This window comes from Sceloporus undulatus, chromosome 5, assembly GCF_019175285.1.
Source record: "Sceloporus undulatus isolate JIND9_A2432 ecotype Alabama chromosome 5, SceUnd_v1.1, whole genome shotgun sequence".
NCBI classification, from domain to species: Eukaryota; Metazoa; Chordata; class Lepidosauria; order Squamata; family Phrynosomatidae; genus Sceloporus; species Sceloporus undulatus.
The window spans coordinates 59,318,502-59,332,125 of record NC_056526.1 but is presented as its reverse complement, the minus strand read 5'-3'; the positions used below and the strand labels follow the sequence as shown (position 1 = coordinate 59,332,125).

Below are 13,624 nucleotides of genomic sequence, written 5' to 3'. Positions count from 1 at the left end.
GTAGGAGTAGAATGAAGATGGAAGAAAAGCATTTTTGGGAAGCCATGCATTGACTACTAAGTATCAATACTGGGAGCTTATTTTTAACCACTTCTTTATTGAATAGTGGATGGTCTGCTGCTGACTTGGAGATGTTTTCAGCCAAGCACTTGAAATCAATAGATAATGAATACCTTATGTTTATGGAGGGGAAAATGGGATCAAGGAGAAGAGGTTACTGGAGCACCACCTCCTGTTGAGAAGATCTTGGAGAGTGAAAATCCTTTTTGATTTTGTAAAAACGTAACTCCTTTTGCTCAAGGGTTCTTTAAATAGTTGAAAGCCTGACTTTTCTCTGAAGCTGAAAATTCCATCTTTGGAGAAAGATTACAAAGTATTTTTGCAGCATATGCAGTACAGAAAAGCTCATATATGAAATATGCAAATGAAATGAAAAGTATCTCAAATAATCACATCTTTGCTAGCATATTAAAAATCTTCAAAGACTTGTAGAACATTGTTGATAAAGTCCACTTATATCTGTACTGTAGCATACAGCCTTTGACTGCATAGAACGTGAAAAGCTACGGAATACCCTTAAAGGGGATTATCACATGGAGGCTTACCGTGGGCTAAACGCCAGCAAAACACTCCTGAAGCATGGAGATGTGAAAGCCAGTTACGCTTCTGATTTGTCATTGAAGCATCCCTTCACGTCTTCCGTCCTCAAAGTGTTTGCAGAGTAGCCATTTCTTCATAACAGAAGTTCCAATTATTGAAGAAATGGCTGCTCCGTAAATGCTTTGAGGACAGTAGAGGCGAGGGGACGCCTCAGTTATGAATCAGAAGTGTAACTGGCTTCTGCTGGCTTTTTGCTGGCATTTAACCCACTATAAACTTCCTGTGTGATAATCCCCAAAGACACGCGAGTGCCAACACATCTGATAGCCCTGGTGAGGAATCTGTACTCAGGACAAGAGGCTACTGTCAGAACAGAACACAGAGAAACAGAATGGTTCCCAATTGGCAAAGGAGTCAGACAAGGCTGTATCCTTTCACTCTATCTGCTCAACTTTTATGCAGAACATATTATAAGAAAAACACAGAAGTAGAAGGAGTGAAAATAGGAGGAAGGAATATCAACAATCTAAAATATGCAGATGACAACATAGTACTAGCAGAAAACCTCACAGACCTGTAACACCTACTAAGAGGAAGAGATCCATCAAATCACATGTTTAGACAGCTTTTAAAAAGCTGTTAAGACAGATCTCTTCCAGCAGGCCTTCCCTGAATAGAATGACTCAGCTATGAATAAATTCTCCCATATGTAGCATGCCACCACTTTGCCCATTGGACTATTGTACTGTTGACAATGCTCAGTTTTAACAGATCAATTTTAATTGTATTATGTTTAATTCTTTTTAAGGGGAGGATAGATAATGTATTGTATATGTATCATGTATTGTATATTGGTGCTGTTTTAACATGTAAGCCGCTTTGATTGCCCTGCAGCAGAAAAGTGGAATAAAAGTTTTATTATTTGCTAAGGAAGATCAAAGAAGAAAGTGTAAAGGCAGGCTTAATGCTGAACATATAGAAAACAAAAATAATAACTGAGGACCTTCACAAGTTCAGCCTAGACAATGAAGAAATAAAAATAGTAAAAGAATTCCCATACATGGGATCAAACATTGATAGAAATGGGGACTGCAGTCAGGAAATCAGAAGAAGATTAATCATGGGGAAGGTGGCTATGAAAGAAATAGAAAAGATTCTAAAATACAAAGATATACAACTGAGCACAAAAGTTAGAATCATACAAGCCATTGTATTCCCTATTACCATGTATGGATGTGAGATCTGGACAGTTAAGAAAGATGATAGGAAGAAAATCCATTCATTTGAGTTGTGGTGCTAGAGAAGAGTGCTGAGAATCCCGTAGACAGCCAAAAGGATAAACAAACGGATCCTAGAGCAGATCAAGCAAGAAACTTCTCTGGAAGCCAAGATGACCACACTGAAGCTGTTGTACTTCAGACAGATCATGAGAAGGAAGGACTCATTGGAAAAGACAATAATGCTGGGAAAAGTGGAGGAAAGTAGGGAGGAAGGCCACATGCCAGATGGATGGACTCTATAAAAGAGGTCATGAGTATGGAGTTGCAGGAATTAAGCAGAGCAGTGGAGGATCTTGGAGATGTCTCATCCATAGAGTCACCATGCGTCGAGATCGACTCGAGGGCAGTTAACAACAACAACAAAGCATACAAAGTGGTCTTTCTGTGTCAAGTCTTTCCTTTCCTATACAGTTGTTCATTCATTTGATGTAGGGGGAAAACACCATCCTTGGTTTGTTGAACTTAATCCAGATATACAGAAATACTTCAGTATAAGCTGAAATTAAATACATTTGTGTTAACTGCCATCAAGTTGTCTTATAGCAACCCAATGAATAAGAGAATTCATTCAACCTGTTAACAGCAGCCCTGTTGAGGTCTGGCAGACTCAAGGCCGGACCTTCCTTGATTGACCTCTGAGTTGGTCATTGTGGAAATTAGATTGCTGGTCTTATCCAGCTGGGCTCTTCTTATGTTTTATTTCCACTAGCTTGAAATAGTTGTTTCTATTTTGAGATTCAAAAATAATCAAAGATTTAAAGTTTAAAGTCCAAGGCAAACTACAGCTTGTAAAATTAATAAATTAAATATGGTGGGTACTTTCAATTATATATGAGAGCTTTTTTACTGTGCTACTTACCAGTCTGGCATTGGGTTTTTACAAAATAATGTCTAATGCACTTTCCTAATTTGCCTCACCTTCCAATATTCTACTCCAGTCTTAGGTTTTTCACTAATTAGCACTATGTACTAAGCTAATCCTAAAATCCTATATAAAGAAAATATCTTTTGTAAAAATATGTCATTAGAATTATTAGTATTAAACATATTTATTGCAGTAGAGGACTACTGTGGGCCTGGTCTGGGTCAGTGGAATCCAGTTTGTGGGGGCTTCTGATTCAGCCCCTAGTTGGAAGGGAAAGCAACATCCACTCCTTTCCACTTATATACATTGGACTGCATTTGCCATTTCAGTGCCCATTCACTCCAGAGGGATCCATGTGGAAATCTTTATAATCTTTTGGTTTTACTAATGTGCATAGCCAAGGATGGAAGAATATTGGGATTTGCAGTTTAGCAATATCTGGAGGGTTGTGTAATTCCCAATCCTAGTCTTCACTTTTTGCACCTTGGAAACTGTTTCTTAAAATGCTTCAACTTGCCTTGAGCCGTAGAAGAGGACAGATATTACGCCAAGTGCCATTGTGTGTATCTTTATGTACATAGTTCCTCCGCCCCACCCCATTTGATTTGGTTTCACTTTTAACTTCTTTTTTTCATAGGTCATGAAAACATACCATATGTATCACACAGAGAGCATCAGTGCAGAAAGTAAACTGAAGGAGGCTGAAAAACAAGAAGAAAAACAAATTGGCAGGTCAGGAGAACCTGTTTTTCATATTCGGTTGGAGGAAAGACACCCAAGACGGAGTTCTGTGAAAAAAATTGAAAAAATGAAGGAAAAAGTAAGGAACAATATATTATTATCACCCCTTTATCTCTTGAAGTTAATGGACTCTCAATTTCAAAATCCCATTGAGGGTGGGCATTTGTAATTGAACGTCTAAGCAGTATGTGCTGGAACTGAATTCTGATCCCATGACCAACCCTCTCAGACTTCATAATCCCTGTTGCAAAAGAGTACAGAATTCTGTGTTTGATCAGCTGTTTGAAGGGAAATGACTTTATTTGCTCTTCTTTTCCTGTCTTCAGTAAAATGAACAGCTTTTAGAAGCATGAGAAGAGAGAGTAGGAGCTAAAGACCATGAATAAACCACAGGAATCTTTGGCCTCATATTTCACCCCTTCATGGTCTCCCACCTAGGAAATTTGATCCCCAGACTCAATGTTGTGTTAATGCTAGGGGTGTGTGTTTGTGTGTGTGCTTGTGCCTTCAAGTCACCTGTCAACTTATGGCAACCCCATGAATTCCATAGGGTTTTCTTAGGCCAGGAATACTCAGATGTGGTTCTGCCAATTCATTCCTCTGAAATACATTTTACAGCATATGGGATTCATTGGCAGTCTCCCATCCAAGTATTAACCAGGGCTGACCCTGCTTAGATTTCAAGATCAGACAGGATCTGGTGCCTTTAGGGTATTTAGGTGAGTTACTAAGACATAAAAGTGCATTCCTAGCCAGACCACTTAGCTCACTGCATGCTCTGGAGAGGCAAGAGGCTATGCTGGCAGCAACAGAGTTGCTGTTAGGGTATCCCATGTCAGACTTTCGTTGAGGAGCGAGACTAAAGGTGCCAGACAGCAGCACCAGTAATGGGGGGATGTGATAGTGGTGGAGGATTTCTGTGAGACAATGGCAGTAGCACCATAGCTAAAGTACTTAGTAGTACTGCACAGATGGAAGCACGGTAATTCCCTTTTGTCTTTTACCACAAAGGCCCTATGATGAAACAATCCAAAATGAAATCAAATACCAGGCCAGAAGATGAAGCTCCCAGGTTGAATAACACACAGTGAGCTACTGGAATACAACAGAGAACAACTATGAGTAGCACTGTGGTTAATGATGCAAATGGACACAAGCTGAAAAGACATTCAGGGATTGCAGCAACCACAGGACCATTGCATTAAATTTCCTATGCAAGGAAAATGATGCTCAAAATTCTGCAAAGATGTTTACCATATGACGAGCAAGAAATGCCAGATGTCCAACCTGGGTTCAGGAAGGGAAGAGGCACGGGGGAGGCACGGGGGATCATATTACAAACACATGTTGGATAATAGAGTATACCAAAGAATTTCAGAAGAAAATCAGCCTCTGCTTTATACAGGTGCCCCCTGTATCAGTGGATCTTTTTTGATAGTCTGCTTTTCCAACTTTATTAAGTTATTAAAGGAACTATTTATTTGACACAACAAATATAAGCATAAATATAAGAATGAATGTCTGTAGAGAGCTGTATTAAAAGCACACATCACTACAAATGACTTCTACAGTATACAGACTAAATGAAAATAGGGCACTTTATATAACACTTCTGTGACACACACTGCTTTTTTTTCAACTTCTAGATTGGACTGTGTGCCGTCTTCAAAAAGGAGACACCAGGGATTGTAGTAACCATAGGACTATTACATTGATTTTCCATGCAAGCAAAGTTATGCTCAATATTCTTCAACAAATCTTTACTATATATGCATCAAGAAAAGTAGATGCCCAAGCTGATTTCAGGAAAGTAAGAGGGACTAGGTATCATATTACAAACATACATTGGATAATTGAGCGCACCAAAGAATTTCAGAATAAAATCAGACTGTACTTTATAGATTACAGCAAAGCCTTTGATTGTGTAGATCATGAAAAACCATGGCTCACTCTTAAAGAAATGAGTGTGCCAAAATATTTGATTGTCCTGATGCTGTACTAAGAACAAGAGGTAGTGTCAGAACAGAATACAGAGAAACGTTATGATTTCCAGTTGGCAAGGGGTCAGGTAAAGCTACTTTTTATCACCCTGTCCCTTTAACTTGTTGCTGAAAGTGTCATACATAAAGCAAGATTAGACTTAGAGGAAGGAGGCATGAAAATTGGAGGAAGTAACATCAATAATTTAAGATATGCAGATAATATCATACTATTTATTTATTTACTGTATTTATACCCCACTCTTCAGTCCTAAAGGCTCTCAGAGCGGCTTACAGATAATTATTCAGATGGTTCCCTTCCCTCAGACTTACAATCTAAAAAAAAATTACACAAAAGGAGAAGATAATGGCGGTGGGGAAGGGGATCAAATATCGAATAAATGTGTTCTAGAACACATCAAGCCTCAATTTTCCTAAAAGCCACAGTGACTATACTGAGACTGCTGTACTTTGGGCATATCATGAGAAGACATGATTCTATAGAAAAGACAATAATGCTTGATAAGGTAGAAGGCAGTAGAAAAAGAGGAAGATTGCATTTCAAATGGATAGACTCAATCAAGGAAGCTATGGCCCTGAGTCTGCAAGATCTAAGCAAAGCTGATGATGATAGGGTGACTTGGAGGTCTCTCATTCATAAGGTTACCATAAGTTGAAGTTCTCTTGAGAGCAGTTAACAACAATTATACTTGAACTGTGGATTTGGATAGGAATGTTTCCCACAAATGCAGAATGTCAATTTGAAAATAAGTATTTGACATAGATTTTTAGAAAATGGCAGCCGTTATCTGAGTACAATAATTTTGTTGTTACTTTCTGAAAAAATCTTATTCTTATAATTTGTTGCATGATTAAGCTAAGATAATTGAAGTACTTTTCCATTTTGCTATCTTAATGTCCTTTTTTAAATCAGCGTCAAGCGAAATATTCTGAAAACAAGCTGAAATCCATTAAGGCCAGAAATGAATATCTACTGACGCTTGAAGCTACAAATGCTTCTGTTTTCAAGTATTACATTCATGACCTTTCAGATCTGATTGATGTAAGTAATTGGTGTTCATGCTATTCTTATGCTAAAGAATAATAGTAGGCATTTCTATTCTTCTGTCTTAAAAAGATATAACTACTGCTATGTTAATTACAAATATAATGGAATTATTTTATTTTTTATTCATTTTGAAGTTGTCATACTTCAGATAGTGTATATGTACATGTCATATCATTCAAGTCTCTAGTGATGGGTTATTGAAAGAAGGAATATAGTTGCATACTGAACAATAGGATCTCTGTCTATCAATTAGGCTCACTAACCTAAGTAAGAAATATGCTTAAAGGAAAACTTTGGCTTGAATTCTGTTGGGAATCCCAACTAGAGTAGACGCAGTAAAACAATTGTATGATTTTTGTGTATTGGGGGAAGGGGATGGCTACAAACTGTGTGGGAAAGTCACATGTCTGAGGAAAGAGGGGGGAGGGATATCCAGGGTCTATTCTTTGAAAGAGTCCTTCGCCTTTCTCTTGCCTCTCTTAGATTGAGAGTCCTTCATGGCTTGAAAAAAGAGTGGGAGGATGGCTGCTCCCCTCTCCACCACAGCAAAGAAGGATTGAGAGTCCTTCCTTGCTGGGGAGACACTTCTCCTATTGTACCTGGTCACCTTGGGAGCAGCAGTTGAGCAGCCAGGCAAACAGTGGCTAAGAAGCCACTCACCAGTGCCAGGCTTTGCTGCAAGACTGGCACAGGTGAGAGGTTTCTCAGCCAGCTCCTAGGCTGCTGTTGCCAAGGTGGCTAGATGCAAAAGGAGCAACAAAGCAACCCTCTCGCCCACGCTGGTCTTTACCACAAGGCTGTCACAGGCGGGAGCCTTCTCATTCAATGCCCAGCCAGCAGTTGCTGCCCTCAAGGTGACTGGCTGCTCAGGGTCTACTCCCTTTGCACCCAGTCACTCTGGGAGCAACAACCAAGCAGCTGGCCTTCTTTTTGCTGTAAGGCTGGCACGGGTGAGTAAGCAGCAGGCTTGGGCTGCTGCCACTACCACTGCTGTAGTCATACATGAAAGGCTGAGGAAGAGGAGAAGGAGTTGATAGTGGTGGTAGTGAACTGGTTATGGGTGAGGTATATGCTATTGGCCAGCTGGCCGCTGCACAAACAGTAGACCTAATATCATGGAACAGGTTATGAGGGGTGCTAGGATTGTCACCTAAGAGGAAAGGGGATGGTAACCCCAAAAGATTTGAGGGCCGCTGAATTAAATTATTGCTCAGTGCAGTCAAATATTATTATATGTGATACAATCAAAACCTCAAAACATGTTTGATTATTTCTTGTAAATTCTAGCCAGTATAGTAAATGGTGAAGAATGCTGGGAGTTGCAAGCCAGTGGTATTTTGGAGTGCCGTGCTTTTCACACTGTTTTAAAATATCACTTAAAACTTATTCATTCAAGCTAAATGGAAAGGCCTACATTTAATTGTTAGTTTAAACTGGAGTAGAATGTGTGGAACTTAGTCAAGTTCCCAGTATTCCAAGGACCAACTCTAATTGAAACTAACAAGCAGATTTAGGTCTATGTTTATATGGCTAGGAAACACTGGTGCACAATAGCCTGGATTCACCCTCCTGGCTTTGCCTTAGATAGAGAGTATCTTTTTGTCCTTAACAACATCACCTGCAATTGAAATATATAATATGATAATCAAACGATATCAATACTATTCTGCTGATATGTCACACTATGCCTACAAATAATTATTTAGAATAGGGTAGAGTTAACTGATATACCAGAATATTAAAAGAAAATGGGCTTGTTGCTTCTTAGAATATGAACATGAAAAAATGTCATAAATGACCCTAACCATTCTGTGCCATTACTACAGTGCCAATCTGTATCAATAATGTTATCTTTTGTGAATTGACTCCAAGCCCTGGCATTGTATGCTAAGATTAGAACTAGATTCAATGTGACAGTTTTTTATAAACTGATTTTCATTGAAGACTTTCATTGTTTAGAACAATATACTAGAAATAAGGTTTATAATATGTAAATCTTTAAACCATTTTCTTCCTAATGTTGAGTTAATTTGAAGTGGTGTAAAGATCTATTCATAATTGAGTTGCTGCTCTTGCTTCATTACCAAGTCTCTTGGATCCTTTTTCTTTATCTGCAGAAAGGTGTAAAAATCTATATTTTAAAATTGCTTGCTGTTGTCAAAATTCATTAACATTCGTAAAGTCTATGGAATGTTAAAAAGTATTTAAAACATTACTGTCAATGATTATTTTTATAAACTGTTGCATTGTTAGATAATTGTATTAAGATTTGGTTTTTTTCCCCTTTGACGTATTTTCTTTTTCTTTATATTCTGTTAGTGTTGCGATCTTGGATATCATGCCAGCTTGAATAGAGCCTTAAGAACATATCTTTCTGCAGAGTACAACCTTGAAACGTCTCGACACGAGGGTCTGGACATCATTGAGAATGCTGTTGACAATTTGGAGCCACGAAGTGACAAACAGAGATTCATGGAGATGTATCCTACAGCCTTTTGTCCTCCAATGAGATTTGAGTTCCAGCCCCATATGGGTGATGAGGTCAGTAGCTGGTGACTCCTTAAAAACAACAAACAAAAAGGATAAAAGCCAAACAAATTTTTGTTTGCACTTAGATAAGCATTTCCCTCTGTTGTGATTTGTGACTTCCTTTTCGTTAGTGCTTTGCTTTTATTCACTCAAACAAAGAGTCTCGTTAGAGTAAAATGAGAGCCAGTACTATTCATACAGACACAAGAAGATCAGCAAACAAACTAGACCAAGAATACTATTCAGAGAACATTTTGTTTGAACTTAATTTGCCAGCTGCTCTAAACAAATCCCCTGCCAAATGAACCCTTCATTACTGTGTATTGAAATCTGCCACAACACTGGTAAACCTTCTGTAGCTTGGCCAAATAGCTTCCAGCATATAAGGAGGGGAGAGAAAAGTTGGTTTTATATAATACTTATGCTTCTCGTGTTCGTTCAGAAGAGCCCCAGGCACTTTCTGTAGTGAGACAGCAGCTGCAAACAGACAATAACTTTTCAAAGACTTGGAAGTGATATTACTGAACAATCTTTGCCTAAAAGTAAACACATTCATTTGTGTGTGTGTGTGTGTGTGTGGTTTGCCCCACCGTGGTCTTCAGTCAGACCTGTTTTTCATGTTTCTGTAGGGCTTCAAGCAGTGCTGAGGAAAAGGTGAGACTAGATAGCAGTAGTTCAGCAGGAAATGCTGCTGTGGGTGTGTGCATTGTGTCAGTGTCCCAGGGCATCTGTTGGGCAGTGCCTTTGCATCCATGGGGATGGATACCATAATTTCTCTGTGAATATATTACAGCCACAGGCAATGTGTATCCACAGGACTATTCCTTTGATGCAAATCTTCATTGTCCTTTTTAAGGAAAGCAGCACAATCAACTTCATTTTATTCCTGACAACTGGAGATGTTATTCATTGCATTTAAGTAGAATCATAGAGGTGGCTTTGTAGTGAGCTTTTCCCCATTGTTTGAAGCTTAATTTTTCTGTTTCATATCCCTTTTCTTAGGTTTCTCAGGTCAGTGCCCAGCAGCCAGTCCAAGGGGAACTTATGCTTCGCTATCAGCAGCTTCAGTCACGACTGACCACATTGAAAATTGAAAACGAGGAGGTAAGATATGTCTTTGCTAGTGCATGGTGGCAAAAATTATCACCTGGATATAGAGATGGAATTTTGCTGTCTAGACTGTCTTGGGCACACTGTTTTTGGCACTGTCTGTTGGGCAAATATGGCTTCATCATTTATGGGGTTCATTTTGTGGTTTGGGCAAGTACTTGTTTGTGAATTGTAGACTTTTAATACTGACATTGGAATAACCTTATGTTTCACTTTGGTTTGCAGAAGATTGACAGATAGGATTGTTACATGAACATGAGTATATGGTTATGATTATGAATATGATCGTTCTGTCTCTATATATGAAACTTTATCAAAAATGTAGAGGGCAAGTCCCTGTACCATGACCCCTGTCCCAGTCTAAGCAGAAAAGAGATGAATGATTAGCTAGTGCCTATTTTTGTCTTATTTTGTTTTGTATTGATGGCTGGAAAGGAAGTTCTACTTTTAGATCTTAATGAAGCATTACATTTGTTCAGTAAAACACAGTCTCCCATTTATTATGATAATATACCATTAAAGATTAACCCTTCTCAGGCACAAAACTGAGTTAGGTAACTTCTCAAGTTGGGAAAAGAACCCTACCCCATCTGTTAAAACTTCTGATATCCTGAAAAGGAGAACCTCCTCCATCTGTGGACACTCTACATATGATCAGGAAACTTAATTTTCCACCACTTCAAATCATGCAGTGAGCCTCCATCGATAAAGAAGATACTTCTGTTCAGAAATTTGCCTTTCATGTCTGGATTTTGGAAGCGATTACAGAGGGGTCCCCCCCTTTGCTCACACAATCAGCAAACTCAATTTTAGGATGCCTGGGTTCTTGCATATCTTTCAGAAATTGATTTTAATCATGTAGTCCTCTTTCATATTCATTCTGAAATATATTTTCCCATTGTTTTCAATTGAATGAAATGCACCTGTTAACCCCAGGTTAAGAAGACAACTGAAGCAACTTTACAAACAATTCAGGACATGGTTACCATTGAAGACTATGATGTTTCTGAATGTTTTCAGCATAGTCGCTCAACTGAATCTGTGAAGTCAACTGTTTCTGAGACCTACTTGAGCAAACCTAGCATTGCTAAGAGAAGAGCTAACCAGCAGGAGACTGAACAGTTCTATTTCATGGTATATTGAATGCTTTCACAGCCACGTGATGTGACACATACTTGAAATTATTCTTTCAAACCTTTACAATATCAGTAACAGATATTTAGACATGAAATGTATTGATCTTGCAGAAATTCAGAGAGTTCTTGGAGGGGAGCAACCTCATCACAAAGCTTCAGGCAAAACATGATTTATTACAACAAACGCTTGCAGAAGGTAAATGATTCAGAATAAATTGTACAGTTAATTAAAAAATATATTTACAGTTTATATAGTAGAAAATTTGACTTTGTTAATGAAACTGCTCCATGAATGTTCTTGGCTGGCCCTGTTATATCCTTGTTTGTACTCTAAAAGGGGGGATTGAATTAAGCTAATTACAGTTCCTTTAAATAACCAAACCTGGGAAACTGTGATTTGTTTAACCAAAAGCTGGGAATCTTCCCCCAAAATGTACTGTATTAAAACTCTCATAATAAATGTGTGTCCAAAGCATCTGAAGGAACAAGGTTACTCCACCCTATACCATAATTAATGAGAACATGCAAGGATCAGACTGTCTTTTCAGATACTGACTTGTTCACAAGTCATCATGCATTCATCACAGAATTTATATGCCTGTTATGAATTATTTCAGTTCTTTTTCCAATACAGAAGAAACAAAAATCAATTCTGCTAGTTTCATTTATTGGCTCATCAGGGTGGTCTTTTATTTGTGGTGGCGGGGACCCAGTTACAAGTAATTATTGAAGAAAGTCTGAAAGCTCTAATAAGCAGGATGAAAAAAAAAGAGAAAGGGAAAAACTTTCCTGTGGCAGAATTAGCTGTCCTGCTGTGCAGGGCCACACATGACCTATTTTGTGTGTGAAATGCTCCGTATTATAACTCCTAGGAATCATGATCTGTCTTTCCCTTTCTCTCTTTTAATAGCATTACCTTACATCTTCTGCTGTAGTATTTATTAACTGCTTCCCTGTAGACTGAAATACTGCCTCTTAATGAGAAGAATATATTCTAAACATTCTGTACACCAGCATGGTGTTACCAGTTTTTTCATTATATTATTGAGAATATGCGTCTTGTATTTCAAAATGAACTCCATGTAGAGTAATTCTTTTAACAGTGGGACTTCCTTGTATTACCATGAATCACAGAAAATCTCTTTTCATGCTTTTCAGTGGAATTAATTGCCAACAAAATGTAATACCTGGCAATCTACAGTCTTAATTCAGAACTTGAAAATTTACTAGTTAGATTTTTTAAAAGCAACTTTGTATTTTCATGTTTCTCAAAGGTAACTACATTTGTTTATTTTAGTTACTTTGTTTGGGGGAAAATCCCTGAATCCTGCAAGCTATAGTACAAAAGAAACTCTTCTCCTGCCCACTTGGTTGTCTCCCCATTACCTGTAACATAGCACAGTTCATCACATCAGCTTGCACTATGCAGTATTCCTCCTGCTTCATTTAATTAGGCCTGATACTCTGCAACTTTTTAAGTTGCAGATGTAATGGAAAATAGTTATACTCTTGTGTAATTTCTTGGAAATGTGGGTTATTGGTTATTTAGAACCAGTTACTTTCAAGCCTGCATCTCCTGCCCTTTGCCCAATTAGCTTCTATTTTTTCCTTCACATCAGAGCTTAGGATCGGACATAAACACCAGTGGAAGCCCTTTCAAGTGTGGGTGGAACTGAGTGTTGGAACAACTGGAGTATTCCTTTAAAACTGAATATGGATCACGATATTTAAATCACACCTTCACACTTCCGAATTTCATCATTTTTTCCAGAAATGTCAGTAGAGTTAAAGTCATACTTGAAAAGTTCTGCCATCTGATTACCATAATTATATTCATTTATGGTAGTACTGAACTGCTGACTTGATAAACTAGTTCACGCTAAATTATTTTCTTCATTTGTGATTGAACTTTCTCTGCTTGGGTGCAAACCAACAAACTCCACTGCTGTTTAGCTTCCATTCACTTACTGTATACAATGTTTAATTCTAGAAATTTTAGTTTAAAAATTGGCCCAAAAAAGTCCTGGAAGCACTGACTCCACCTCTACTCTCTCATCCATCCAGCCTTTAGTTTGAATAAACAGTTATGCCTGCTATAATTTTGTAAGTTCTTTGGCATTGTTTACCTTTGCTTCATCCTTTAGATTCTTTAGATCTGTTATATGCCCCTAGGTTTTACTCTCAAGTTATCATATCAAAAAATCCATATCATAATTTGAGGCCTCAAACCTAACCTCAATTTATACATGAGATTGACTTATAGGGGAGCATACAGTAAGTAAAATCCGCACAATACTGCAAAACAGTACCCATTA

The 13,624-nt window shown here is 38.1% G+C and overlaps 1 protein-coding gene across 1 annotated transcript in view; it reads left to right on the top strand.

Annotated features, from left to right (window-relative positions):
- Window positions 1-13,624, top strand: part of SRGAP1 (SLIT-ROBO Rho GTPase activating protein 1) — a 142,016-nt gene that overhangs the window by 90,390 nt on the left and 38,002 nt on the right. Inside the window, exons 5-10 of the mRNA XM_042468468.1 lie at window positions 3,383-3,565; window positions 6,400-6,528; window positions 8,854-9,075; window positions 10,066-10,167; window positions 11,110-11,307; window positions 11,421-11,505. Of these exons, the coding sequence (XP_042324402.1) occupies window positions 3,383-3,565; window positions 6,400-6,528; window positions 8,854-9,075; window positions 10,066-10,167; window positions 11,110-11,307; window positions 11,421-11,505 (919 nt within the window). The remainder of the gene's footprint in view (window positions 1-3,382; window positions 3,566-6,399; window positions 6,529-8,853; window positions 9,076-10,065; window positions 10,168-11,109; window positions 11,308-11,420; window positions 11,506-13,624) is intronic.